Source organism: Pungitius pungitius, chromosome 1 (genome assembly GCF_949316345.1).
Source record: "Pungitius pungitius chromosome 1, fPunPun2.1, whole genome shotgun sequence".
Taxonomy (NCBI): Eukaryota; Metazoa; Chordata; class Actinopteri; order Perciformes; family Gasterosteidae; genus Pungitius; species Pungitius pungitius.
Window position 1 is genome coordinate 4,372,928 of NC_084900.1, and position 23,436 is coordinate 4,396,363.

General features: G+C 51.0%; 1 protein-coding gene across 2 annotated transcripts in view; it reads left to right on the forward strand.

Moving 5' to 3' along the window:
- Positions 1-23,436, forward strand: part of rbpjb (recombination signal binding protein for immunoglobulin kappa J region b) — a 39,032-nt gene that overhangs the window by 4,291 nt on the left and 11,305 nt on the right. Inside the window, exon 1 of one of the 2 annotated variants that reach the window (XM_037479201.2) lies at positions 10,907-11,065. The exons of the other annotated variant lie outside the window; for it this stretch is intronic. Within the exon in view, the coding sequence (XP_037335098.2) occupies positions 11,046-11,065 (20 nt within the window). The 5' untranslated portion in view covers positions 10,907-11,045. Of the gene's footprint in view, positions 1-10,906; positions 11,066-23,436 lie in introns of those variants that run through there. 2 annotated transcript variants of the gene reach the window in all.

Sequence of the window (23,436 nt, forward strand, 5' to 3'; positions counted from 1 at the left end):
TATGGGATGGATGCCTAAAGCTGCATCCTAACCCTCCTGGGTGTGTCAATAAGGGTCTTTTATTTTGAAGGATAGGATCCAGAGTGGTGCCAACAAGTCAGTCGGGTTTCATCCATCGAACGGGACCCAACTCCCGGTTGATTTCATCTTTATTTCTCTTATCTCTCTCTATCGGTTCAATTAAGACATGCGTCCTCCAACCACCAAAGTGTTTCGCTTCAGCCATCTCCCTTTTGTCTCTCCGGCTCTCTCACCCCGCCCCGCCCGCTCTTTTATCTTATCCCTTTTCCACCGAGCCCTCGCCTCTTACTGTCCCCCCCCCCTCTTTCCTTTTTCAAAAAAAAATATTTTCCACTGCCACTGGGCTCTTTTTTTTTTTTTTTTCTTCCCATCCCCTCTCTCTCTCTCCACATCTCTGGACCCCGACCCCTCATCTTTTTTTCTTTTTCATTGTTGCTGCCGTGCCTTTTCCCCCCTTTTCCCCTTTACACCTCACTCTCCCTTTCCCTCCCTCCGTCTATCATTATCAGCCTCCGTTTCCGTGTCTCTCTCTCTCTCTCTCAGTCTCGGCCTTATCAGCCTGTCCTCTGCCTGATCCCCCCCCCCACCCAACCCCCCCCCTTCAGCTCTCTCTGCGTCCTCGGCGCCCGCGGGGGCAGCGAGTGGTCAGGCCCGCCTGCAGGCATCGACAGCACAGGGCCACTGCCTCGGGCTCTCTGCGCGCGTGCGTGTGTGTGTGTGCGTGTGTGCGTGCGTGTGTGCGTGTTCGTGTGTGTGTGTGTGTGTGTGCGTGCACTAGGTTGATTGGCACAGTGCCCGGACCCACCTCCTGTGGTGAAACCCACTCCTTTTCTTCTTAGCAGTCTGGAGTGCTGCCCAGACTGACCCTCTCACACACACACACACACACACACACACACACACACACATACGCAGGCGTGCAAACACATTCACAGATAACCTGACTGGCACACAGATGTGATGCATAAATACACACACACACACACACACACACACGGATAGTCTCATGAATATCCGCTGAGCAGAAAGTCACCACTTCTATATCTCTACGAACTATGCATACATGTCTCCTCTTGTATCCGTCGTGCCCACTGTGTGTGTGTGTGTGTGTGTGTGTGTGTGTGGAGGGGGGGGGAGGTGTGTGTGTGTGTGTGTCGGTCTTGGCAGCTGTCGTGTGTATGCACGTCTCACACAATGGGTCCGACTTCCACCTACTCCCGGTCTGCAAATTGATGTGTGTATATATCATTCAATTTAGCGCGTTTGGATTCAATTGTACACCCAAAATAAACCCGGCTTCTCTCCGTCACAGAAGGCGGAGAAGTGACCCCCCCGTGTGTCGGAGAAAGGCTTTTAGCTCGTCGCCGCTGTAGCTGTTCCGCGCGTGTCCCGGTCATCCCGCTCAGCTTTCAGCCTGCTGCAACTCCGATCCATTTGTGGACTTTCGTTTTGAGCGGGTACATTTCGTTACGTCCAAAAAGGCTGTCGTCCTAGAAGTGACTAAATGTGCAACTCTCAAACAAACCTGTCTCTGGGTTATGGGGTTTTATTTTTCGTCATCAAACCACAAGAAGCTAACGGGGTCGACATGGCGGCTTTGGGAAAGCATATAGACGCAACCCTTAAGTTAAGGGTTAAGAAGTATATAGACGCAACCCTTAACTTAAGGGTTAAGAAGTTACAAGTGATGTAGTTTACTAAGCCTCTCTCACTAAAAGAACCTGACGGGGGAATAGTACGAGTTTTGTCTTGTTTTCATTAAATATACGAATCTGAGATTTGAAGAGAAATGTAATAGTTTATTCTTAAATCAATAAATAAACACCCTTAATCACATGTTGTCCCTTAACATTAAGGGTGTGGGTGTGTGTGTGTGTGTGTGTTTTATCAGTCCTCTGGCACATCTTGCACAGCTGTGTCACTCTTTCCGTGTCACGGTCAGCTAGCGTGTGGCTGCTGGCCTCCGCTCCTTCACGTCGGCTCCTCGAGGCCTTCCAGCCAGACTCCTTAAACGCGAGGGGAGAAAAAAAAGAAAAAGCCGTGTTATTTATTCTCGCTGTCTGTTGCGGTCGCTTTCCGGCTCTCTCTTTTATTTTCTTCTCTTCTCTTCTCTCTCTCTCTTTTGTTTTTTAATATTCTCTTTCAGTGACTCCCTGTTAATTTACAACTCCTCAGGGGGCGGGGGGGGGTGACGCATAAAAGTGGCAGATAGAAAAAAAGGCCCCCCGTCAGACAGATAGAAAACACGGAGAGAGCTGCCCACCATTCCTCCCCAGATCCTTTCCCCAGATCCTTTCCCCAGATGCGGCGCGAACCCAGGCCGCCGCCGCCAGCCGCCGCCACCGCCGGCGGGCCAGCCCCCCCCCCCCCCCCCCCCCCTTAGAAAAACCACCCCCTCTCCCCGACACTGGGATGCCAAGCTCCGCTGTGGGTTTTTTTCAGCCAATGAGCTCACCCCTTATTGAAAATAACAGCGGTGACATCACTGCACTTGGCCCCCGCTGCAGCTCCCACCCGGCCAGTAGTCGGAGGTAACCCGCAGGCAGGAAGGAAGGAGCGCGGAAAGGGGGGGGGGGGGGTATTTAAAGGCAATGAGGCCAGGTGGAGGGGGGTGAGATGCACATTTTTGGGTGTGTTTCATTTCTTCCAGAATTTCATTTCTTTTTGTTTTTAACCTTCATACCAAACCTTATGTCAGTTTATCCCCCCCCCCCCCCCACCCCCCACCCCCCCGCCTTGAGGTCACCAGCAGATGTCCCAGCTGGTGTTCATGACACTACTGCACGTTGATCTCTCCTGAACTTTCAACTTTGGCCTCTCCAGGAACCCCTCGCGCGTTTGTCCCTCGAGGTCAACAAAGAGGCCCCCCGCCTCCCCCTTCCCCCTCCCCCCCCCCCCACCCCCCCCCAGGGCGAGGGCTTCGTCCCATTTGCCACTGCCACGAAGGACGTTGGTTTGAGGTCGCCACAACCTCGACTAATTAACCTTGAGAGGGGTTAGTGTCTCCCCTCTCCTCCCCGGGAGGCCATGTTTGGTGACGGGCTCAAGGGAGATCTGTGGGGGGGGGGGGGGGGGGGGGAAGGGGGGATCCTATTTGTTTGTTTTGCCCTCCAGTGTCCGAGAGCAGATTAAGGGATTTAGCACGGGGGGGGGGGGGGACTTAAACTCCTCACCCATCTCTGCGGTTGGTGAATACACACGGAAAACACACTCCGAGAGGGGGGGGGGGGGGGGTCAAAGGAATCAAGGAGTTGTCTTTTGTTTGAGATAAAAGTGACGGCAGTGAGAGGCGATTGAGGGACGTGAGGAGGGATCCTGATGGAGGGGCGGGAAAAGGAGACTCGGGGGTGGGGTGGGGGGGTCTCGCGTTAACACTGGGTGACCTCTTCCAGCCGTCTGATCATCTCTTGTTTTAGTGCTAATCCCAAAACTTAAGTAGCAGCAGCAGCAGCAGCAGGGACCCGACATCTTGCAGCTTTGCCGGGTCCTGTACGCGATGGTTGACTTCGACCTGGAGGAGAAGCTGCAGCGTTGCATTGTGGGTTTACGTTTCTTTACTTTAAGCGCAACACGGGGCTTCTGTTCAGCCGTCTTTTTAGCCGCCATGTGAAGAAAAAACAAACTGAAGCTTCTGATGAAATCCAGCAAACATTTCAAACTGCTTTTTTTTTGTGGTGGTGGGGGCGGGGGGGGCAAACACCAACTAACACCAGCCTGCCGCACGCTCATGTATGTCTGTGTGTGTGTGTGTGTGTGTGTGTGTGTGGGGGGGGGGGGGGGGCGAGTCGGGTGCAAACAGCAAACAAAACGAATGAACGCCAAGCTCAAATTCAAGCGCAGGTCGCCGGGGCCCCGGGGGGGGGGGGGGGGGCCTGCCGCGGTGTGGCTCTTTTGTAATGTATATCAAGTTCACCGAGGGCCTTTTCATCTGACAGGCCATTGTTAGGGGGGAAGGCTAGCCCCTCCCCCTCCACCCCTTAACCCCACCCACCCGACACGAGAGCAGGTTGGCTCGCAATTGTTTTATGGAAATGTACCGCGGGCCTGGCCGGGTGTCTGCCAGGCGAGGAGAGACAGGGGTGGGGGTACCTTTACTGTGTGTGTGTGTGTGGGTGTGGGTGCGTGTGTGGGTGGGGCGGGGGGGGGGGTTAGTTGGACGTGACGCCGACCCCGGCGAACGCCCCTGACCCTGAGCAGATGGCGAGGCAGGGTCTCTCCGCTGAGCCAGAATTAATAACGTGTGCCATGTCACATTGTCTGAGACGGGCCTGCTGAAAGCCCCCCCACCCTCCTCTTGCCCCCCTCACTCACCCCCCCCCCCCCCCCCCCCCCTCCCTTCCCTCTCTCTCTCTCGGCCTCCTACTTCTATCCTGATTTTTGCACCCCCCCTCTCTCTCTCTCTCTCTTAACCACTTCTCTTCTTCACCATTTCTCTCCCCTCTCTCTTCTTTTACCTCCCACACATCGTCCCCCCCCCCCCCCCCCCCGTCCCCCCGTCCCCCCCGCACCACACATCGCCAACCTCCCCCCCCAGCTTCCCCACAGAGCGCTCACTCACTCGTTCACCCACTCATTCGTGCATTCGCCCTCTTTTCATCCTCCCTCTCAACAGACACTCATTCACAGGTTCGCCCACTCGCAGAGGCTTTATCGGAGGACAATTAAGGCACCTGCGTTTCTAAAGCCCCCCCCCCCACACACTCCCTCCCTCCCTCCCGTTTCCTCACACGTCTGTTCACACTATGCGAACGGCGCTCACTCGCTCACTTCCCCTGCAGTGGATGGCTCCACGTCGCTCTAGACGAGATGTTGAGAGATGAAAGAAGGAAGAAAGATCTGTGTTGGTCTTCCATTGTAAGACCTTCCATTTCCGGAAAAAACGCTGTGGGATGGGGAGGTTTTCGTCAGGTCATGTGACCTGCACACCATCGGTTCAGTGTGACCAAATGCTTAATAAAATGAGCGCAAATCTCCACCTTTTCATTTCATTTTCTGGTGCTTTCAGCCACCAAACTTCTCCTTGTCTTCTTGAAACAGGATGGATTTCACCCAGTTGTCATAAAGACTGATGGTCAACATTTTCCTATTGGTTCAACACAGACAACAACACAAAACTCCATATGAATATACTCAATATAAAGTAGTAACTAAGGAGTTTGCTTGGTCGCCATGGTAACAGTTGTCAGGGTCAACCTTCACACTCTAGTATAGTTTAGTGAGTGTTGAAGGTAGAAAGTGTTTGAACTCCCATAATCATACAAATATGTCGGCAACATTGTAAAAGTGGTAAAATGTGGATATATTTATGAAGTCCTTATGACCTGTTGGCCCTAATAAGACTAAAAAAACTAAAGCACTAATAAGACTAAACTAAGCCTTCAACAAATGTAAACTTTGACCCATGATGGAACTACAGTGTGTGAGGTCAACTCTTCCCTGACGGAGACATAAATGTCCACCCAGCAGTCAAGGGGACGGTGTGTGGACGTCCACTATCTCGTCTCTGGGAGTGGATCCATCACAAATATTTGCAGAGCCTCTCTCTCTCTCTCTCTCTCTCTCTCTCTCTCTCTCTCTCTCCTGGTGGCTGCCAAGAATGGATAAGAGGGTCAGGGGTATTTCCAAACTCTCCCCGCGCCCCTCACCCCCTCCATCCTAATCAGCGGGTCCTCTCCTGCCCCTTTTACGCCCCCCCCCCACCCTCCCCTGTGCCTCTATCGGCCTCCAGACAGACAGCCTGGGAGATGGAGGCGGGTGCACTGGGTCACGGCCTGAGCGCCGCAGTCACCCGGCCAAAAAGTGAGTGAGTTTGTGTGTGTGTGTGTGTGTGTGGGCGAGCATGTGTGTCTTGCACTGTATCACCTCTTCCCCTTTGTGTGTGTGTGTGTTTGTCATAGTGGATTCTTTCTGTTTTGTTTTTTTGTGGACCAGCCAAGCACTGAAGTGTTTGTCAGTCTGTGTGCATGTGTGTGTGTGTGTGTGTGTGTGTGTGTGTGTGTGTGTGTGTGTGTGTGTGTGTGTGTGTGCGTGTGCGTGTGTGTGTCAAAGGTCAAGGCCTCCGAGGTTCACTTGGCCGTGGCTCCCCACCAGCAAAGTATGCAGCAAAGCGAAAACCGTCCGTCCAAACCCGATGTGTATCTCCCAAAACCCCCCCCCCGAGCAGCGGAGCTAAACGGGATCCGATCCCACAACGCGCCGCGGGCTCGTGCGCTCTTTCAGCGGGCGCTTGGCGACGCGCAGAAGAGAGAACGTTCCCGCGTCGCAGCGCCCGCCGCTCGCCCGTCTGCTGGGAGCCCGGGCTTCAGAAGTCTTAGCTGACGAGGGCGGGGGGCCAAGCTAAACGAGTTATGCTCTTAGTTTACTGGATGTGAGCGTCCCAGGGGGTGGGGACGGGGGGGGGTTTCACAAAGTGGACGCGCTTTACTTGTGTTGGAAGCAACCATTGTTATGACATTTTGACTCCCTGATTATTCTCTGAAGGGTTTTTGAATTTCAGAGGAGCTTTTGCTCTCTTTTCCCTTTTCCCTCTTGGACGTAGCCTCTCTGAAAACACTGACCCCCCCCCTCGCGCCCCCCCCTTCCCGTCCCACCGCGATACCGAAATCTTTAGGCTCGGGGGGATGATGTTTCAACCACATCCTGACAACAAACAAAGTAACTTGTGTTTGAGGTTGGAGGGTTCGCGCTCCCTGCACGAGGAGGGGGGTGGGGGGGGTGGAGAGGGGGGGTCGAGGGGAGATTCTCTGTCGCTCTCGCTTTTCTGACGTTGTTCGAGATGAAGTCTTCGAGATGACTCAGCGAAACTTTGTTTGCCAGCAGACTAACGCATAAAAGGATAGCTTTGTATAAATTATTATTAAAAGGTTTATATGGTGACTAACACCATTTTGTGTGTTTGGGCATGGGGGGGGTCGGTGGGTGTACATGTGCCTCAGATAAGTACTTCATAATTGCTGGTCACTCATTGACAAACAGGTCAATCATCTCCCTCTCAGAGAAAGGAGCTCCATCATTTAAAGCATGGTCATTATGTGCTTTTTGGAGCTTCTGCAGAACCCTTTTTAGATATTATTATCTTCCGGTGAAACGTTCCGACACCCTGTGTTTCATACCAAGCAACCCAGAAAGGTGGGATTTGACTCGCATGCTTCGATTCCCCCCCAAAAAATGTCCCATCTTTCAAGGGAGCCGTTTAAGAGTAAGAGGCAACAAGCTGCTTTTCATACTTCCCATAACATAATGCATCCAGCATATTTCCAGAGCTCGTGATCAGCCACCCCCCCCCCCCCCCCCCCCCCCCCCGAAGGGCTGATTATAAAAAGATGACGACAAGAAACAGAGCCGAGCGAGCCCAGGCCTTCGCTCTTAAATTGATTGTATTTATTTTTGGGTTAAAAGGCCTTCCCTCCGGTGAAAACAAGAGTGAAATCCGATTAACTCGTCCCCGTGAAAGGCCTCCGATCTGATTCCAATTCCAACCCGTCTTGTGTCGTGTGCAGGTTGCCACGGCAGCCCCGCGGGGCCCCCCCAACCCGCGTGCGTACGTCCGAGCAACTTGAACTCGCTGTGAACCCGCGCAGGTTCTAGAAAAAAAAAAGAAAAAGAAAAAAGGGGAAACGTCTCTTTCCTGGCAACCTTTAAAAAAAAAAAAAAAAAAAAAAAAAAGCTTCGGCTCCCCTGACTGTGTGCAGACTTACTTATCACCCTGTCATTTGGTGTCTTGGGGACATAAGTAGGAGGCTTTGAACAGAGGCGTGCCCCCCCCCCCCCCTCCCCCCCCCCCCCCCTCCCTCCCTCCCCCCCACCCCTCCTCTCGAAGGGGTTTTTGGTTTGATTTGCCGCAGAGCGAGACAGATGGACGCAGCGGACGGATGGACACACACACACACACACACACAAGGGGAGTGGAGTGGAGTGGAGGGGGGTGGGGGGGGACGCCCTTCCCTCTGCTGTGAACCCAGACTCACACGAGACGGACCTGAATCACTAACCTTGCGGTGTGTGCGTCTCCGTGGTGACGTCATCCAGGTTCGTCTGCTTGAGTCGCTGTTCCGACGCTGATTCCCCCCCCTCCCTCTTGTGTCGGGCGCTTTTGGTTGGATGCTGTTATCGTCCCGCCTGTCTTTGAACCCACCCACCCCCCCCCCCCCCCCCCGGTGCGTCTCTCTCCCACCTTTCTCCGTCTGCCCCCCAGTCCCCAGAGAGAGGAAACCCCCGGTTGAAATTCCCTCATTGGCTCGCTTGGGTTTTTTTTTCACCTCCTTCAAATCTGCGGATGAAAATAATTCCTCCCTTCGTATGGTTTGAGATAAGCGCCAGTGCAACCAAACGCGTTAAATGTCACAGTTTCAGCTCAGTTCTCAGACGAGAGGAACGGCGGGCGCTTCGCTTTGTGACCCCCGTCGACCTGTTTCATGAACAAATGGCGGTGTTGGGGGGGGGCCGACCCCGCTGGTGAGTGCAGCTTCCACGCGGGACAGGAATTTGTTCACTTCAATCTCCCCTTCCTTCTGATCCAGCGAGCTTAAGCGGTCAAGTGGGGGGATTTATGGACCCGGGGCTTACGGCTTAGTCGTGATTGCTTGAATTGCTGTGTCCTCAATTAAAATAAATGTGTTTTTTCTTTCTTTTCTTTTTTTTACCCCTAATGAGAGAACGAAGATTGAGACAGCCGACTGCACGCTGGTGGATTTAAATAAAGGGCTCTGCTGCAGGATCGGCGCTTTTTGTGCTGCCAACGAACACTTTCCCAAAGGACTTCAGGAGAATCACGTTTCCAGATGCAAGAGAAACGCAATTGGCAAAGAGGGCCTCAAGGAAAACCATCTTATGTTTGAGGGGTCTTTAAAGCATGTTGTCATGTTTTACAACAGCCCAAAAGGTCAAAGGTCATATCCTGGATACCAACGTTAACACACCCACCTAGAAAGAGGCCTCTTCTCCTTGTCTATGTTGTTTCCATTTTCTTAGAAAAGTGCCTTTTTTCTTCTTTTTTTTTTTTCTTTTTTTTTTACTGTGTTCAGCTGTAAAACATTTGAGGAAACTTTATGCTTCCCCTTTCAACTGCGTGTAACTGGATGTTCTCCACCAACTATAAAAAAAAAAAAAAAAAAGTAGAGGAAAGGAAAAATGGTTGAGGGCAGGATGAGGTCCTCGTCTCTGTGTCTTCATCGTGTGGCCGCGGGCCAGGCACACTCTCATGCAAAACCTCATCCTCGCAACCCGCTTCTCTCCATTTTTCCCCTTTCTTTCTTTCTTTCTTTCTTTCTTTCTTTCTTTCTTTCTTTCTTTCTTTCTTTATTTCTGGCAGAACAGTGAAGCTCCACAAAAAACTAATTATGCATCTGAAATATATGACACATGTACACAGTGACACTGGAGAAGATTGACTCTGCTACCAGAGGGTCGGCAGGTGTGAGCATAGGTAGGCAAAAATGTTGTTTTTATGCATTTAAGGCTGGTTAGCTTAGCACAAAGACTGTAAACAGAGGGAAAAGGCTAGCATGGCTTCCCACAAAGGTGACCAACAAGATGACTAATTACTGTGTTATACGTTTCTATGAAAAACTTCAAGACAAAAGTGTAAAAAACATTTTCAGTCAAACGCTTTAACAAGTAAAACCGTTTATTTATACAATCTTGTACTCTTATTTAACTAATGCATTTGAACCGTGTTTAACTCTCCCAAATGTTTGTGTTATATATCAGTTTAGGGTAATTTCTTAATGTAGCCAGCAGCCACTTGTTTCATACAAAAGGGCAGCAGGCGGATCACACACACACACACACACACACACACCATCTAACAAACAACAGCATTGACTCGCCATCAGTGTGGTCTCAGAAGAATGCACTTTTTTCTTTGAAGTCGGAAAAACACCCACCAGAAGTCACTTGTAAGGTGAACAAAGATGCCAAACAGATTTAAATGAAGGCTGAAGCAGAGACAACGAGACAGACCTACATGAAGGTTTACGGCTTTCTGACCCCTCCCTGGTAAACAAGAATGACCTGACCCGCCTGTGGTAGCGGTGATACGAAGCAAACAAACAAACGCGTGCAAACGCGCTCCTGGCTGGGGGAGAGGCCGAGGCAAACAGAAGGCCCAACAAAGTCCGTGGCCACATTTCCAAGCATGATCGTTCTCGATAATAGCCTCCCTTGTACTTTGGCTGCGGTCCGGGCTGTAAGGAGGTTGGTCATGGGGCTCCCCAATGTGATGGCAATGCACTAATCTGCCCTCTATGGCCCATTCGCATGTGTTCACACCATTGTTTTCCAAACTCTAAACAGGAACTGCAATGTTACCCATGGGAATAGTGAATTTGGTGTGCAGAAACCCTTTAATTTCCCCTGCTATCTAGAGTCGGCGTGTCCTTGCAGGTCTCATCACCTCCCGTGCTTGTCGTCCATACCACTGGGAAGTATTATAAAATGAAAATGGTATTTGGCCTGTAATTACATGCAGCTGTTAATGCTGAAAAACTGCAGAGACGCCACAGGAGACAGGATGCATGCACGCTGCAAAATGTGCCCAGAGCCTGGGAAAAAAAACGAGGGTTTTCTCGCCACTCGCGCCCCCCCCCCCCACCAACCCCACCAACCGATCGGTGGTGTAGTTTATCATCCGGTAAACACGTGGGAATAGTATTTCAGCGCCACAAGATAAACAACTTCCCCACTCCGCGCACATCTCGCGAGAGGGGACGCTCCCTCTGTGCTCGCCTATTGTGAGAGTTTTCCAAACCTCGCGAGATTTGTGAAGTTTCCCACGCCTGTTGTTGTGGCGTCTGCCCTTTTCGCTCACTCTCACCCCCCGCCCTCTCCCTCTCTCTCTCTCTCTCTCTCTCTCTGTCGCTGCTACCCGCCGCCCCCCTCCTCTCTGTCTTCCTCACCCACCCCCTTTCTCTCCGTCTCCCTGGTCCCCGCACCTCCAGTCTGCTTCTGTTGTCTCGGCGGACCGTTGGGCTGTGGGAGAGAAAGGATATCGCGAGTATTGGAGTTTTGGTGAGAGTTTGTGGAAGATGGCGCCTGTTGTGACAGGGTGAGTCTGAGATTCGGGGCCGGCGGGTTTTGGGGAGCGGAGTTGAAAAGATTGCAAGTTATTATCAGGAAACAGCGTAATTTTAACCCCTGTGCTGTACCCTGGTCGCCCGGTAGTGTTTTGACCCCTGCTTTAGCCGCCAGAAGACGTTTCTTTGTCTCAACGTGTTTCCGTGCGAGTGTTCTTTTTTTCCTCCTCCTCCTCTGACCAGTTTACGTTACTTGCCCGAGCTGACGGTTGCTGCGGTGTTTTGCGAGCTAGCCTCGGCTAAGCGATACTTCAACCTCGGTGGTCCCCTCCCACCCCCCCCCCCCCCCCCCCCCAACAACGGAGAGAGCCGTAAGCTAGCAGGCTAGACAGCGAGCTAAACACAACCAATGAAGCATGTTCTAAAAAATTAACGTGTCTCTGCGAGCTCGTTTCAGTCACTTTGTAACGCTATTTCATAAATTCCTGGTTTTAATTTATTTTCGTTAACGAAAAACGTGCAGCCCGGCAGCACGCGCACGAACTGGATTCGCGACTCCCCACAGCTAGCTGTCCGATAATGGACGTCGGCTAGCGATACCTGACTGAAACACGTTGCGGCTTTGTGAGCGAGGCATCTCTCTCTCTCTCCCCCCCCACAACCCCTTTTGGCAATGTTTTGACAATGTTGACTCCTATATTTGTGAGGAGATTTTCGCTTTGCGCGGCGCGCTCGTCGTAAATCCACGTAAACTCCGAGCTGCCGCACACGGTGAATGGCGTGTACTTTTTTTTAAAACGACTTCTGCTCCGTGGGAGTGGACGCGTTGCTGGAATATACTATTTAACGTTACTTTACTCAGCAATAAACAGCCTTTTTTTGGCATGTGTCTAAGCAGGTCAAAACGTTAAACTAACACTGTCCAGTGCACGTAAGGACAAAATCCGCCATGTGTGCTTAACCCGATCCAGTTCTTACACTTAGCCCGATTATTTACTGTCCGCTTATAATGACAGCTACGTGTTTTTTTGCCCCCCCCCCCCGCTGAGCTCTGTATATTACCATAACTATCAGTTTCACAGCAAGATGTATTTTATCCTTTTAAATTGTTTTGGTTGTTTTTGTCTTTAAGACGGTTAAACTGTCCAAATGTAATGATTTGCACGGTGCACGTTAATTTCATTGCTCCGCGTCAGTCAGGGTTTTAATGGTATTATATGTATTTTTGTGAATGTATAAAAAAAAAAGATGGATTTTCCACATACAAGCAGCGCTGATTTGTTTTGTTAACCTTTGCCTCGTCATTGATGGGACCATATTGTCGAGCATAAGTAAAGCGTAGCCCCGGACTCGGTGCAGTTTGAGCCGATTGTCTCCACTGCTCTGGTCGCTCTGTGGAATAAACCCTGATTAACATGATTTGCCTGCACATTAACTCCCCACAAATCCCATTTTTATTCATTTTTATTTGGAGGCTTTAATCCCTACAGACAGCTCTGTGGCTGACAGACATTTGCTGTGCTTGTTCGAGGTGTGTGTGTATGATGGAAAGGGTTTGTTGGTTGGGGGGGGGGGGGGGTGCATGTTCATTTGGGGATTTCCAGCAGGCCTGAACTCATTTCGGTTTAGGGGGGGCAGAGGGAGGGAAAGCGAGCTAGAGGGCAGGGGGGGTCAGGTCTGGGTGACTGGCCACCTGTCCAGATGATATCTGCAGATTTGTGTGTGTTTGGCTGTGAGTGGGGGTCAGTGGGTGAGAGGAAGATGGTGTGTGTGTGTGTGTGTGTGTGCGTGTGCGCGTTTGAGTGAGAGGTTTAACAGAAAATTAAAGTGCCATACGGGTTGTCTTTTTTTCAGCTGGTGGCAATGCCGTGGTCACATTAACGGTTGGGGACATCACAGAGCCTGCCCCCCTCCCATGTGCTGTTTGATTAGTTGTGGCTTTACACAAGAAGAGGGCTCCATAACACTCTTGTAATAGCATTATTTTGATATTAAAGTTACAGGTGAAACTGCTTCTAAGTTGTGACTGTGTGTTTCCATTGCTTCTTGGAAATCAACGTATCAACAAGTTATATAAGATCATCCAGTGTGTGTCTTCACATTACACATGTGTGGTTTCAGCTCGGAATAACTAATTTAGTTTATATCAATTTACATAGCAGATAATCAGAAATGGACTGCATATTTCACGTGTTAAATAGGCGCTGTGAAGGGTTGGCTGGCTTCTTTGCAGAGAAGGGGAACTGAGAGGCACATGCTTGTATATCTGTTACTTACACTGGATTTTGATGGCAGCATTATAGTTGTCCTTCGATACTTTCTATAGAGCAGAAGCCGACCTACGATATAGGGTTTTCTTTTGTACGTTAAAGCCAGAGCTCTGCTTTGAATATGAATGTTGAAAGCTCATAACCTTCAAGAAATGTACCAGGTTTCATTTCTTGTCCTTTTACAACACAAATGACATACATGACGTTTTGGTTTCAATGAACAGTTCATTCTTGGAATCTCCAACGGTTCAGTCAACGAACCCATTCGGCAAGTCTCGAAACAGGTTTTGGTTAAAATGAACACATCCTGCGGTCAAACTTCTTCCGTGTGCCATTTATTTTCCAGTCCAGGGTCCCAAACTCCTTTCACAAAAATGTAAGAATCTGCCAAATGTTTGGCTTTTGTGCTTAAAATATGCCTAAAATGATGAAACGATCATGAGGATGGCTGCATATTCCTCCAAATAGGGGAGTGCACCCCAAAATCCAGTTCTAACCGGGAAACGTAACCAATAGAACCGCTATATGTCCGGACCTCATTAATACTACGGCTTTTACTCGTTTAGAACCATTATGCGTTGTGGGGCGAGAGGCAGTATCGCCCAAACACACACACAAAAACATCAAAATGTGGCTCCAGTTCACCTGAGTGGATGCTGATATTTCTTGCTGTCCCAAATGTGTAACTAACCTCTTACAAGCAAGGGAGGCAACAACAGTGGTTTGTCCAAAATAACGGGAACCAAGTCGATCATAAATCTGCAGAAATGCAGTTCAGCTCGACGGCCGCTGCTGTTGTGAACAGGTCTAAAAAAAGAACAGTTTGCAGCAGCACACAGGCATTACTAAAACCACAATGAGAAAAATCAGCAAAACACAGTGCAACAAAGCAGTGTTGCTCATTGTCGTTTCCCCTCCTCTCTACCAGGGAGACAGCTTGTGATAGCTGAAAGAGCAGCACTGTTCACCTGGGATGATAAAAGCATGAATCACTTATTTCAACACCGCTCTGCCTCAACCATGGCCCCGAGGGACGGGATTCCATTTTGCCCCCACCCCCGCCCCCGCCTCCTCCCACTCCAGCCCACTGCAAAAAAACCCAAAAAAAAACGTTGGAGTCTTTCATGCCAAAAGCCGAGCGTCTCTGTGCTGGTGTAATGACACCGCTGAGCCTTTCTCCAAAACCCAAACCCTGTGTTCCTTTTGTTTGTCTCATACGAGTGAGTGAGCGAGCGTGCAGCTTTCGCAGGCTCTGCGGCGGCGTCGCTGGTGATCGAGTGAGCGCCCGTGGAAGGGGAGAGTGTACCTAGACATAAAAGAGTGCACGTGCATCCATTCCCCCGGGTCCTCTCCTCTTCCCCGCATCCCATCTATGAAAGGAGAGGTTCAGAGAGAGCAGCAGATGTCGAAGCGCTGACCTTCTTCGGTGGCAAAGGCTCAGGGCCGGAGTTAAAAGGCCGTGCCGCAACCCCCCCCCCCCCCACCCCCCCCCCCGCCCGCCACTACCTTAGCTCCAGTGGCGATGGATAGGTTAGCGACGGAGATGACACAAGCTATCTGTTCCGTGGGTGACTTTGTTATCCAGCAGCCTCCAAAGCTGCCCTATATGCACCCAGACCGGTGGAAATCTTCAAAGTAAGTGTGGGGGGTGGAAAGGGGGGGGGGCAGCTGTACAGAAGTCACAGTGCCACCGGCAGTCCTCTTTTGGGGGGGGGGGATTTGCTCCCAAGCGTACAGTAGCCCATTGTTGGGGTAGTTCATGCATATCCGTTACTTCACATGATCGGAATACGCCCCGAAGCCCGCCGCTCCATTCAGGGTTAAGATTCGACTGGTTTTCGTCAGACGGGCCTCTTATTAAAGCCCCACGTGGCCTGGTTGACTCGATCTTGCCTTTCTGCCCCCCCCCCCCCCCTCCCTGATCTGTTGGGTCCCGCCCAACAGATCAGGGGGGGCAGAAAGGCAAGGTGGGGAAGGTGGGGAAACCACACAAGCAGAAATGCATGTTTTTGAGTAATTTTCGGGCTTGGATCGTTGCCAGTCTTTACTCTTGGTGCTGTGGCCACGTGTTCAAGTGTGCACAAACCAGATATTCCATCAGAGCACGTACGCCCCCCCCCCCCCACCCCTTCACAGGAAGTCCCTTGTGTTGGTGATGCGTTTGAGTGATCTTTCCAGGGGCTTATGTTACCTCATTTCTCTGAGCCCAGGGCCCAAAAAGGGGTTGGATTTCTAAAACTAAAAACACGACATGGAGGGAGGGTAGGGGGTGGGGGGGGGGTGTATTTATTGACTTGTGCAATACTTGGAATGCGCTAGTCTGAGCTCATGCTTCTTTTATTTATTTTCTATTTTTTTTCTAAACCTGTGGCTCTTCCAAAATAAGCTGTTTGCTTCGCAGAGGATGGGACGGAGCATTCTGATGTGAACCTGATGCCTGTGCGGTTTCAGGAGAACATGGCCGCCGTCATGTTTGACCGAGGCCCACGTCTCTCGTTGGCGGCAGGCGTTGCTAGGCGAAGACAGCCACGCGGGCCCGAGGGCGAACGGCGAGGGGGGGGAAGTTCCCACCTGTGCGCCGCCTCTCGTGCTTGGAGGGGCTTCGTCAGAAACGCTCTCCCCTTTCGGAGGGAATCCCACCCCTGAGCGTTCGCCTTCTTCCCCTCCACCGTTTGTTGCTGTTACGGTTCGGTTTCTAGTGTGTGTGTGTGCAGTTTTATTGCCGTCCTGCCACATTCAGGATGTTTCATTCAGAAGACCCCGGCGTCCTCGTCCGACCCCTTTGCTTTCATTCAAAGCCTTCGCCTGCTCCCTACGTCGGGGCAGCTGAAATACATTATAAAAAGACCAACTCTGCTGACACTTTGGTGTGTTTTTGCCGCTCTCAGCTTTTCAGCTTCCAGGAGATTTCAGAGAAAAGGCCTTATTTATTTTTCCCCTCAGTGCGCCGGCCCGCATCCTTTGCCTTGCTATCCCTCGGCCGCCGGGTCACAGGCATTGTTCTGGGGTCTCGCTGCCGTCCGTTCCGAAGGTAACGAATGCACACAGGACCTCCCCCCGTGTGGGGAAAGCCCCTCAGCAAGCCGCCTCCCACGGCTTAAAGCCACTGTGACTGCATTGGATTAAAACGGGAGCGGCGAGCAGCGCTTCCAGCCTGTGGGGAAACCTCCCCGACGGAGATGTCCCGGTATCCTTGTTGCAGTCGCTGGCTTCTTAGGAAGTCTCCCGATGGCAACGGGGCGGTATTTACACCGTGATGAATCCTCGTTGATTAATTAATTATCACCAGTGCAGGTTTGGGAAGAAGACGACACTGGGTTCCTGGTTGGGTGTCATTATGCCCCCAAAACAATGCCTGCAATGACACACATTTTCTTTTTCTTTTAAGATTGAAAACATGTCATTTCAAACCACAATTTACACAAGCCGGGGGGGGGGGGGGGGGGGGGGACAAGTGGCGGTAGACCTGGGAGGACAGGGAGTACAAGGTGTAAAAGCAGGAAGGGCCGTAAAGTGTTGCGTCTCGCGGAAATAACGAAGCGGAAAGACAGCGAGAGAGGAGGGTTCTTCTTGTTGTTATCTCCCAAAGCCTCTCTGCATCTTCGGACGAAGAATCCGCCTGGTGGCATTCCTGTGGCCGTTGACGTCAGGAGTTATTTATTTATTTTCTTTGGGGGGGGGCCTTTGCTCGGGATCACAATGAAGTAATGTAGACGTGTGTCTGTCGAATGCGGTCGAGGGAACAATGCCTCCCCCCCCCCCCCCCCCCTTCTCTCCTTCTGGAAGACGGAGCAGCTCACATTGTGGTTGATCATCTTGCGCTTGTGGCTTGCAGCTTGATGCTGGACGGGCCGCGGAAGAATGTACGTGAGGTTTCACATGAGCTCATGGAAGGAAGGGTTAGTTTTCTCTACATCTGACTGGTTTATCCTGAAAAGTCACCCACGGCGTTATTACCGTTTGCATATATTCTGACCCAAGTGTCTGGCAGAGAAATGAACTTGGCTTTGCCACAATTTACCAGCTTAAATGTTATGCTCACCCCCCCCCCCCTCCCCCCCCCCCCCCCCCCCGCAGGAGGACTGACACTTTGTTGTGTTTCAAACCATATTCATTTGAGAACAAATAGTGTTACTCCAGTGTGCGTGTGTGCTTGAGTCTTGTTAATGACAGAGCCGACTATTTTGAAAGAGATGGCATGTTTTGAAGAGGAACAAATAGCAGGAACAACAACCTCCCCCTCCCCCCCCCCTTCCTGATCGTGACAACAACACTGAAACCAGACAACAGTCATTGCTAAACTACACACAGACACACAAGCGTGCCGCTGCCTTTGCGTTTGGTCCGGTTTTGCCGAGGATAATCTCGCAGCCTGTGGGCTAAAGGTCGTTTCTCTTTTTTTTCTTCTTCTCCTTCTCGTTTTCTCCGGTTCCTGCCAGGAATTCTTATTTTGTCTCTGGTTTGCCGCGCAGTCGGTTCTTTTTGGGTGGTTTCTGGGGCCCGTGGGCGGGGTCAAGGCGGCGGTCAGTTCGCCCGGAGCTGTCACGCGGCCAGAAGGGCCGCTGCTTAATTTGCACCGCGCTGGGTTTCTTTTAACGGCGAAGCAGAGGACCCTGGGTAGCGGAAGTCAGGTCGTCGCAGAGGCCAATTCTCTCTGTGCATTGTGAACGGAATTTTGGGCGGCTGTTGGCTTCACGGCTTCGGCGTGTTGCTTTAACCCCGGGCATGTGGCGATACGTAAATGGCACGTTGCATTTTTCTTGGCAGAACGTATTCGCGTCCGTATCCGCTCGTGTGGTGAGGCCCGACACGTTGGCGGTGCAGCTTCGGTCCGGGATGCTCCAGCGAAGTTAGCCGTGAGGCTAACCCTCCGGTTACCCTGCGAAGTAACGTTGCTACTTTTGAAAAACGCACCAAAAGATGTGTGATCAGTGTTTAAAGCTGCTACGGACAACCTGCGGGAGAAATGCTAACACGTCTGGGCTGTTTTAGGGAAAGACCTCTCCCTCCATCACGCTCAATCTATTCAAGGCCGCAACATTTAAAAAAAAATCCTTTTAAAGGTGGTGAACGACACGGATCATACTAGTCTGAGATGGGCTGCAGCTAATTGTTGAAAAATGTATTTATTGAAAATGTCAGAAAGGTATGAAACATGTCCATCAAAGCAGCAGCTCAGTTCAGTCCAATGAACAGCAAAAGAAGCTGAAACCAGACATTGAAACCAAGACGGCCCATTGAGGATGAAATAGCTGCTGACTTTTCACTTTTGAACGCAAACCACCGATATTGACTTTGATTCCCCAAATGGTGCTCGGCTATTCCCATCTTTGCAACACGAAGAAACAGACAGAAACCATCAGTGGGGAAACCCTTGCTATGGTTCATAAATCCATCCGTGCTTCTTTGTACTGTAGCCAAAGTGAGATACATTTTATTTTCTAATATGTACTAGTGATGACTTTTTGTAATACCTGTAGCATTTATTTAAAAAAAATGCCTGCTAACGTCTCCTAAAACCGCTACCTGCTCCCCCATCGGCGACTGTTCTCTGTCACCCACAGTAGGGTAGCTGCGGTTGACCCCCCCCCCCCCCCCCCCCCCCAGTTCTCAGTTCCTTCTCCTTCCAACAGTGAGTCATCAGCTCAGCAGAAAAGGGAGGGGGTGGCTGGTTGGTTCATTCAGGGTTCAAGGCTCCCTCGCCACGTCCCCTCTCTCCTTGTCCCCTCTCTCCTCCTCCCTGACAGTCCGATACAGACCTGTCGCTTCCATTTTCACACGTGCAGAAGCTGCACCGCATTCTACTCTAGAGGTTATATTGAATTTTTTTGCAGTCGTCCGATAAACCTGAGCCTCTCTGTGAGGTGGGAGGATGGCGTGCTCATGCCCCCCCCCCCCCCCACTCCTGATGGTTTCACACGACATCCGTCATTCAGAACGGAGAGCAACAAGCCCGCTCATTAAACCTGACTCAGACCGAACATGTCGAGCTCTATCTGTTCTAGATCCCTTATCAGCCCAGAGTCACGTCTTTAATGATTTTTTATTTTTTTAAAGGCGGCGGAGGGCGGGGCGACTCTATGTAGATCCACTGTAACTGATCAGAAGTGTCGGACATGCGTTATCTGAGGTCTGGGTGGCGCCAGATGACGGGCAGCGTGGAGAGAACGTCATTCAGAGCCGCAGGATTCACAAAGGAGACTTCATTAAAGATGGAACAAGCACCGATGCTGTGTGTGTGTGTGTGTGTGCGCTGGATCTATCCCAACGTTGTGTTGTATGCTCCGGCCCCTGCATGGCGTGTGTGTGTGTGTGTGTGTGTGTGTGTGTACGTCTAGCGGCCGCATTGATTTGCATGCCAGGACGAGCTTTTAGAAAACAGTCGGTCCGCAAGGAGCATTGATGTCGGCGAGTGCGGTCAGGAGGGAGAGCGATGGAGGGGGGAGAGAGGGAGAGGGAGGCTTTTTCTGCCTCTGTCATTAAGCTCTCCCATGTCAAAGACAGATGGAGCTGGTGCCCCTTGTGTGAGTGTGTATACGTGTGTGTCCACTTGCAAGTGCAGACTGATGTGACCCGCCCAACCGTCCACACACACACACACCGTTGAGTCCTGTCCTTGACGTTGCCTCGAGGGTTCGGACAGCTCATCAGCAGTCCCTCAAACTCTGGGGTCGGGGTCAGCGGGGCCCCACCTGGCGACGGCGGTTTCCCCGCGATGATTCAGCGCCGGGCCTGAAAAGACGTGTGCGTAGCAACCGCAGACACACACACACAGTGTGGTTTACGAAGCGAACGTGTGTTAAAGGGGAAACAAGGCCAGTGCTTAGGCTTGTTGTGTGTGTGTTATGTATGTGTTATAACACCGTGTGCTGTGACGATTAAATTAGTATGCAGGTACTTTTTTTTTTCATTTTTCAGAAAGCCAGCAGGCTCCGATTTCTAATTTCCCAACCAGTTTCTTTTTCTCTTGCTCACTGCAGTCTGGAAAAAGCCTCAAAACGTCATCAAATAAAAAGCACTGGTACTCCTCCTTAAGCTCTGCAACAGGTTTGCCCGTAACGTCGCTCTACTCGTTGTGTCTGGTCAATAACAGGCTCGCTGACAGGTGCACCTGACCGGATGGCCGTAGCATCAACGCACTCCTACACACCTTTTCCTGTATTGTGGACATATGCTGATAACAATGAATCTGCCTTTGTGCGTGTTCTAGCAGAGTCCATGTATTCGTTGTGAGCGCATTGATAATGAGGCGTTGTGGTGCCTGCTGTAGGCCCTCAGGCCGGGGGGGGGGGGGAGCTGACACCTTTTTACTTTTTATGGGCCTGATCCCTCATCCCAACCCTTTTATTTTTATATATATATATACACTCACATCACATCAGGTCTATTTGAGGGGGCAGACCCATCTCCGTATGATTGGGCCACGCCCTCGCCAAACCGCTTCCTGCCAGTTGACCTCGGAGGTCAAACCCTCACCCTTTGACCTTGAGCATATGAGTGAGTGACGGCGTCTGGCGCCTGTGGTGTCTTTCTGGCCCCGGGCGGGGGGGGGAGCCAGTGATTGAGTCCACAAACGATAGACGTGTGTTTAGCTTTCTGAAATGTAGACAAAACATGAAAGCGCTCAGCCAAAGGTGTCGACTGTTATTTTCACACCGCCACAGACTGATGACAACGTTTTTTATGTCTTTTTGACCAATGTCTTCTCAGAGCTTGTTACTGCGGCAACTGGGGGGCGTTACCGCGGAATGGAAAAAGTTTGGGAAAACTCAACTTTTGCTCAGAGGTGTACCAAAAAAAACGCGCTTTGTGTTGAGAGGTCACGTCACGGTGTGTATTTTCCATTTTCTTTCTTCTTCTCGTGCGGGATTTCGTGTGTGTTCTCCACCCGTACCGTTTGGGCTGTCAGTCACGGCTGTCAAACACATCCCAGTGTGAACGTCAGGCCGGGTTCACCCCCCCCCCCCCCCCGCCTCACACTTCTACGTGTCATACAACCTGTCAGAGAGACAAGTGGAGCCCCTGGGGTTGTCCCTCCACCCCCAACGCGCAGGTTGGGGTTAACTGTCCCGCTGACGTCGGCTTGCGTGACAGCGACTTTAATAGGACCCATGTTTCAATGTGAGGAGTCAGCGAGGTAAACATTCCATCGTTCATCCACTGCCACATAACCATTTGGAGCAACCTGGCGTCTGTTACCTCGCGAGCACCTCGACTTGACCTCCCTCTGATTGGAACGAGCTGCCGCCCCCCGCTGCTTGATTATTTGCTTTGTGTCTCGGCTTGTTGGGAAACCTCCCGGAGGACCGATCGGCTGTGACGTTTCAGCCCGGAGCTCCGCGGCGCTGCGGGTCAACAGGCGTCAACGCGAGAGGGAAAGGAAACTCGTTTAGTCACGCACATCGGACTGGTTAATGCAAGCAGGCCAAAATGAAGGCAAAGCAAATAAATGCTGTAGGGAGTGATGATGCAATAGAAGCAAGTGACTTAGAAGTGGAAAAGAAGTGGTCAAGTGTTTGGACTGGTACGCAGAGAATGGCCCTACCTGTATGAAGTCAATCTCTTAAGGCATTTTATACCTGCAGTGAGACCAGAAAAAAAAAGCTTTGGGGGAAAAACTTGTAGCCCAAAACTAGTTATGAACCTGAGCCAAAATATCTGCCTGTAGACATGATTTTTGTTTATGTTTCTTTCTTTCCGTGAACAAGAGGATTCCTCCGTATCAAAATATCCACCGCCTCCTTGCATTTTTATTTATTTATTTTGCAATGTAGCGTGAACACAAATGATTCTTTTGATGCATGCGAGTGCTGCAGAGTTGATGGTGGAGGAAAGGGGAAGCTGGTTTAACTTCATAAATCTACCGGCGGTTTGACATAATCTACTGGAATTATAATTATTACTTCCCCATATTCTTGTATTTTTGGATGCCGTAAGCAGCAAAGCTGCAGGAAGGGGATTGTTTTCGCGTCGTGGCTGCAGATTTTGGATTTGACACTCGAGGGCCGTAATCGTCGACCTGGTTTAAACATATGGGATGATTTTTGTTAAATGCATGTTAAACAAAGTGTTGGAAGACATTAGAAAAGCCTTCCACTCATTTCAATATTGGAGGTTGCTTGTTGAGTCACTTCGGAGCGGCGTGAAAACAAACAAACAAACAAATAAACAACACCCTGCGGATGCTGCAGCCTCTTCTGCCTCTGCAGCGCTACCTTTTGTGGTTTCCTGTGTTTGGTCCCCTTCTCTGTTTGGTGTGAGTGTGTCAAAGGGAGCTCGACGAGGCGACACTAACACCACTTTTTTCTTCTTCTTCCCTTCTTCACAGAACTTGCAAAAGCCAACACATACAACCGCCTTTTTTTCACTACTTCAAATCCCCCCCCCCTTTTTTTTTTTTCTCCACTATAGATGTTTCACAAATAAAGCAAATGAAGCCGGGAGTGCTGCACCTCCTCTCTGCGAATGGCTCCCTCTGCTCTCTCCCCGGCACGCCATCCACGCCTTTTAATCTCGCCCCTCACTTTAGCCGCAGTCTCCTTGCCCGCTATCGCGATCCCCGGTTTGCAGCAGAGGAAGGGGAGGAGGTTTAGGGGGGGGGGGGGGGGGGGCGCGCGTCTGGAATCCATTAGCCGGCTGAGGCATCAGTGTTTCACTGTGGGAACCTTATTGATTGCCCTCCTTTCCCATTATTCCACCTCCACCCCCCCCCCCCCCCCCCCCCCTCCTTCTGCCTCCCGCGCCAATCAGGCTTTCTCCAGACCTTCATCCCCTCTTTAAATCCTTCCCCCCCTCTTCTCCATCCCCAAAAAAACCCCAACCCTTTAACCCGAGTGACAGGTTAGCCGTGTCTATGGACGGCTCATGAGACGTATGGAAGCGTGCTGCACATCCTACACAGCTATTAAGGCCCTGATAATATGAGTGAAAGCTCGTAGATCTCTGCCGTTATTTCCTCTTTTCTGCAGAGTCACATGCATTCGTGCTTTAGTTTGTCTCTGCCTGGACACTTTTGGAGTATGCATATGAGAATGATTGACAGGAGCGGTGGCAGGTACTCGATGTCATCGATCGGCAGCTGTATTCACTCTTTCACACTTTCAGGATTTGGTGCTTGGTTGATTTATATCGGA